Below are 6573 nucleotides of genomic sequence, written 5' to 3'. Positions count from 1 at the left end.
ATAACCAATTATTTTCTAAGATTTGGCCACGAGAACGCATGAGCCTCGTTCTCCGAGTTAGAATTTCTTGTGCGCGTCATTTGATCAACTTGAAACTTTCGCAGCTTAGGGCAATATGACAATATACAAATTGAAAAAACCTTCAAATTTAATGCTTTTTCAGTGGTTTAATTTTCAGACATTAAAGTTTGCCAAGTCAAAGACACAATGGGGCAGAGTGAGATGATATCATAACAAGATTTGGAGCCACTTAGTGGACAACACCGTATCACACAAAACCTGCTATGTTGAGCCTTGCCACTTTAAATGACAATTTCTTTACACAAATCTTTTCTTTGGTTGTTGGGCTTACTGCAGCAAGCGGGAATTCCCGTATCACGGCCTATGACAAAAGTCTCGAAAAAGGGAATCAAAAAATTTTTTGCCAAGGAAATTTAAATAATCTGGAGCACTCGAAAAGGAAAGCCTTGCGTCTTGGCTTAATCTGTTCGCTTCACGATTCAAAATCAGCCCTATTTCTTCTCCAAAACAATTCCAGACTCTATTTTGAGCGTGTGGTTCAAAATTTCAAGGTTGGGAAGCTTTATAGCGAATTGAGATGTTCTTCGCCAGTGGGCTGCCATTCTTTAACTCCATCTTGTTAGCTGATTTATCGTTGTCCTCGCTTCAAACGCCAGTTTAGCCACATTTTTTAATGTAAACTCACATTTCAATTTAAATCGGACTTACTTTATTGTTAAGAAGCACTCCATTCTGAGTTGCAGTCTCTTAAATAAGGAAAAACAACGCCAGGAAGGCAAAACTATTCTCTGCTCCTTGCAATTTCTTCACTTCATCGCCACACTTTTGACTCGTCATCTTCGCTTCATTTGTGATCCTTCGCCGTATTTCCCGTTGCATTGAAGGTAATGCCCAAGTCTTTCAAATGACTCATCATTTTTGCATTCATTGTGTACCGTCCTTTTGGAAACAGGCGATGAATATTAACGATGCCAGCACCTACATCCGCCATTTCTCATGTTCCGCGTTTCGAATGAATTTGACTAAATTTCAAGGGATTTTCGGGGTGATGAGGCGCATGCGCAACATTAGTCTCCTTTGTTATTGCCTCCTGGATGAGCTCTAAACTTTAATTAGCCCGTGATATGGTTACGTGTACTGGTCACATCGGCATACATGAAGGGGCGGACGGACGTACGGACGTTGACGACGTCATGGCTATAAAACCAAATTTTCTCACATCGATGGGTTACCATATTTTCTTAACTATGGTGCTCCGCGCGCGCGCGCCTTCGGCGCGCGCGGGGCTCCGCTAAAGTTCCATTTCGTACTTGCTTGAGCTAAAATGAACCTTCATTTCGAGCCAAAATAGTTATAACTTGCGTGACTTTGACGGTTACAAGGCCATACAAACACTTTAACGTAGTTGAAACAAAACCGGGTACTCAGCGTTTCCATCACAGTGTTTCTGTGAGAAATGCATCTATTAAAGCCGCCAAAATGACCAAGTGTCATCTGACGTGACTTCTCGACCTCGCCGACTGCAACGCGAAAAGCGATGGAGCACGTTCACAATGTAACGCAACACAGCGCTAGACACCAAACACTTGTAATTCATAGCCCAATACATTTTCAAACGGAAATGTCATTTAAGAATAACATAAGAATAAATACTCTTTTTTCTTTGGCCATCTCAAACGTCAAGTAAAAGATAATTTCAAATGATGCCTTTATGTCTGACGTTTGTCACCGCTGTTTGTATATTATTTCTGATAAATATGAATTCAGCCTAGGCCTGAAAAACAAGATTCTTATTAGCAAAAAAGCTTACAAGAATCAGTAGAAACAGAATGGGTGAGAATGTTTAGTTCTTTCTTAAAGGGGCTCTAAACATAAAATTGGCAGAGCAAGAGTCTTTCATTTGCAAAATCACGGCCACATAACAACTGAGAATGATTTTCCAGCTTTGTAAATGACATTTTGATATAGACTGATATAAACTTGAAAAAAGGTGGGCCAACGTTTTTCAAATTTACCCAAATTCAATCCATTTCAATCCTCTCCAGTTTTGTCCATGTCCCTTCTTGGCTTCCCTGTGTTTTGTTAGAGTTCTTCTATAGTTTTGAACAGTTATTTTGATATTTTAGTTAATTCTATGACCATTCGATCAGTGCTGAAATTGCCTAAAATTGCGTGACCTAGCCCCTTTAAGTTTCTGCAAACCAACGTGGCTGCAGGTAACTTGAGTCTGAAGTCGACATTATCCTGCCTTGCTATAGCAAAATATTAAAATACAATAAAAAACACGAGCGATTGCAAATAAAATCGATCACGGCTCCCTCGAAGGTTTCAGTTCAGTTTATTCATCGCCATCTTTGTTTTGAGAGACCAGTTGATAACCTGCTTGATCGGCCTCTTCTTTCTGCTCTCGGGATCTTATCCACAAATGCGAAAGCACCAGAAACACAAACACGGCAACTGACGTCATAGCATACATGAAGAACGTTTTAGGTATACCGATACTGTTAATAATGACACCGCTGACCAGTACTCCAATGCACGCTCCCAGACCCCAGTGAGCTCCTCCAATGACGCCTGGGAAAGAATGTGTAATAATCGTTATACCAAATATTTTATTTTTTTGCATAAGAAATAACTATCAAATTATGGTTTGTAGAGCTACAAGCAATTGCAAAAAGAGTTGAGACACTTAGTGTGAATAACCGCACACTGAGTGTCATTCAAGTGAGCGCTTCCCCAACCTCCCTTCCCCCCAAACAAAGTTGTTTCCATCTCCACTTGGCATTCAAACTAAAGGGTATCAACATTGAAAAACGGGGAAGGGAGGGAGGGGTGTTGGGACTTTTCTTATGAATTGGAAGAGGAGTTTTAGGAAGAAGAGATGAATAGCCCATTTCCGAGTTGCTGCATGCCTCAGTTTCAAAGCGAGTCCTGGTGCACAACCATTCAAATGAAAATGAGTTGCGTATTCTTATGCAAATCAAACTAATTTCCCTTACAATAGTTGAGCACCAAGACTCACTTCGAAACCGAGACAAACAGCAACTCGGAAATGGCCCATTATCAATTCAGTGTCTCAACCTTTTTGCAACTGCTTGTAGATAGAAATCCAAGGAAAACCACCTTAGCTTTGGTATTGAAGTGGGCCGACACGAACTGAGAAAGAGGAAAAGATCTGGGTTGGGATTAAACTAAACCCTTGACCTTGAACCCAACATATCCTTACAATCTAACTTTCACGTGAACTGTACACCTTACTCCAAAATGGCCGAGATTTTTCTATTCTTTTGTTTGCTTACAAATTCAATAGCCCTTTGTCGCCTCGTTCAAGTTTAAATAATCTTTGGGTTCAAGGTTAAATAATCGTTTGCATTTTCAGCTATAGAACGAGGCAACAATGGCTATTTTACAAGCAAACAAAAGAATACTAAAATCTTATCCATTTGGACTAAGGTGTATTTAGCTGAAGAAAAAGATCACTTCTTGCAAAGCCCTTTAATTGGCGCGTTTACAGAGTAACTTACAGCGTTTACAATGTAACTTAATGTTACAAAGAAGCGAGGCACAGCAAGCGAGCGAGTTTTGTGGAAAGACCGGTTCGAATGTATCAAATCAGGCGAAAGAGAAAAAGACGAAATTTGCAAACGCAGAAAGTTGCTGAAGAAGCAGCCAGCGAGACGCAAACTGCTGCAATCACCGAAAGACGACGTAAATCTAATAACGCCCCACACTCGGATGAAACGGTCGCCAAAAGACGAGTTGTAGGAAAGAAGATTCAAGGCTGGAAAGTGTGTAATGGTAGACGGGTTAAAACTGTGGTGAGGTGTTTTTCTGGTGCTTCTGTCGAAGACACGTTCGCCTATATTAAACCACTGGCAACTATCAGACAGAACCCTGAACATGCCGCAATTCTTCATATTGGAACAAATGACCTCAAGACCACAAACCCAAGGAACGTATCTAAGAGAATTGTCGATCTTGGCAACCTAATTGAAGCAAAGTTGCCGAACACTAAGGTATCAATTTCAAGTTTACTAACACGATCAGATGATCCTGTTCTTGCCAAAAGGGTAAAGGAGGTTAACAAAATTCTTTTCTCTTGTGCAAATCAGAATGAGTAGGGCGTCATTTCGCATTCTAACATTAAGACCGCGAGCATTTGAATTCTAGTGGTTTACCTTTGAATTTTTCAGGCACTGAGGTCTCGGCTTTAAATTTTGTTAGCTTTGTTAAAAACATTTGAAATTCTGATGAATTGCCGTTGTCACCCGCAAGCAGTTTAACTTTGCATATGAAAGATTCTCTTGAGGGTGTTCTTTCTTTCTTTCTTTCCGCGTAAACGAGGTTTTAAATTGGCTTCTCTTAATATAACCAGTTTACCTAAGCATATTGATGAATTAAGGATTCTCCTTGCTGACGATCCTGTTGATATATTATCGATTAATGAAACAAGACTAGATGATAGTGTGAAGGATTGGGAGGTCTGTATCTCGAGCTTTGATTTAATTCGCCGTCATAGAAACAGAAATGGTGGTGGCGTCTTTTTTTTCTTCAAATCCACCATTTTAACTATTCACTGCCTCCTGATCTTCTTGTTTACCAACTAGAAAATTTATGTATTGAGGTTTGTGACCTTACTCCAAGCCTTTTGTTACAGACCTCCAGATTCATCTTCCGAGATCTTTGCGTATTTCGAATCCCTAATTGGTAGACTCGACGCTCAGAATGTTGAACTGTACCTTATGGGTGACCTAAATTGCAATATGACATCGTCTACATTGGACATTAGCACGAGTTTACTAAACGGCATTGCTGATGTTTACAGTCTTCATCAACTTCTTAGGGAACCAACTCGTGTAACCTATTCCTCTTCAACCTTAATTCACTTGATTTTTGCAAATTGTCCTGAAAAGGTGGTTTTTTTCGGGAGTCTCTCATGTAGGTATAAGTGATCACAGTCTTGTTCATGTGTATCGGAAACTTGGCGTTGAACGATCTGGAAGGGGCCATAAAACTATAACAAATAGAAATTCAAAAACTGTAGAAGAGAAAATTTCTGAATTGACATTGCTGCCCAACAGTGGGACGACCTTCAACTGTTTGATGACCCGAATGATATGTGGCTAGCGTGGAAAGCTTTATTTCTTAGTCGGCTGTTAACAAACATGCTCCCCTTCGGACCAAGTGTGTTCGCCCATCGAGATGTCCGTAGGTGTGACACCGCAGTTAAAAAAAGCATTCATGAAAGAGATAAGTTGAAAAGAAAAGTAACAAAGGACTGAGCAAATTTTAAGAAAATTCGCGATCATGTCAACAACAAGATGAAATCTGCTAAAGAAACACATTACCGGAATGCTTTTCAGCATAGCAAGGGCAGTTCTTGAAGGAGCTGGCAAATCATCAATAATCTTACATCTACAAATTCCAACAATTTGACTGTTAAAGAAGTAAAACTTAGTCAGTGGAAATTCCTTATTAGACTCACAACAACAAGTGTCCGGCTTTTAATAATCATTTTGCTAGTATTGGACCCAGACTTGCCAGTGAGATTCACAGCGACATAAGCGATATCCACAATCGCGAGTTCCTAACCTATTCTGACAAACATTTCGAACTTCAGCCAACTAACATCAATAAAGTGCGCTTTCTTCTATCTAAATTATGCATCTCGAAGGCGACAGGGCTTGACATGATATCTGCTAGACTCCTTATGGAATGTACTGATATGGCTTCACATTCAGTTTGAATTTATCAATAGTCACTGGAATCTTCCCTGATGAACGGAAGTGCTCCAAAGTCATTCCTTTATTCAAACAGGGCGAAAGAGCAGACATGAATAATTATCGGCTGATTTCTGTCATTCCTGTTGTGGCAAAAGTATTTGAAAGGACTACCTATGATCAGCTGTATGCTTACCTCAGTGAAAATAACATGGTTTCCCTACATCAATCTGGTTTTCGATCTCTTCACTCTACGGCCACGGCTTTACTCGAGGCCACTAACAGTTGGGGTTATAACATTGATAAAAGGAAATGTAAATGCTATCGTGTTTCTAGACCTTAAAAACGCATTTGATACAGTTGATCATGATATTCTCTTATCTAAATTAATTTCCTGTATGGTATTTATGGACATTAGCAGTCAACTGGTTTAAATCGTCTCTAGATAACCGCCATCAAAAATGCTTTATTAATGGTTTGTTATCTAAAAAGCTACTTCTTAGTTGCTGTGTACCTCAAGGAACAATTTTGGGTCCTCTGTTGTTCTTGATTTATATCAATGACTTACCAAATTGTCTATATTAAGTTCGCAGCCAAGGATGTATGCCGACGGTACGCATTTGACATTTTCTAGCAGTGATGTAACCGCCATAGAAGAAGCTTTAAATTGTGATCTCGAATCAGTCAATAATTGGCTTGTGTCGAATAAACTTATATTGAACTCGACGAAAATTCATGTTAATCGGCGGTTAAATACTCTTTCGAGACAACCTCATCTTACTTTCGGGGATGTTTCTGTTGATCAAGTGTACACTGCAAAATCCCTAGGCGT

General features: G+C 39.7%; 1 protein-coding gene across 1 annotated transcript in view; it reads right to left on the bottom strand.

Annotated features, from left to right (window-relative positions):
* Positions 1–1639: 1639 nt before the first annotated feature.
* The window catches only part of LOC137995647 (major facilitator superfamily domain-containing protein 6-like), a 10769-nt gene continuing 5835 nt past the window's right edge, over positions 1640–6573 (bottom strand). The window contains exon 2 of the mRNA XM_068841172.1: positions 1640–2595. Coding sequence (XP_068697273.1) covers positions 2360–2595 — 236 coding nt within the window. The 3' untranslated portion in view covers positions 1640–2359. The remainder of the gene's footprint in view (positions 2596–6573) is intronic.

The sequence above is a fragment of the Montipora foliosa genome, chromosome 3 (genome assembly GCF_036669935.1).
Source record: "Montipora foliosa isolate CH-2021 chromosome 3, ASM3666993v2, whole genome shotgun sequence".
NCBI classification, from domain to species: Eukaryota; Metazoa; Cnidaria; class Anthozoa; order Scleractinia; family Acroporidae; genus Montipora; species Montipora foliosa.
Note: the sequence above shows the minus strand (reverse complement) of the source record. Positions and strands in the feature narration are given on the sequence as shown.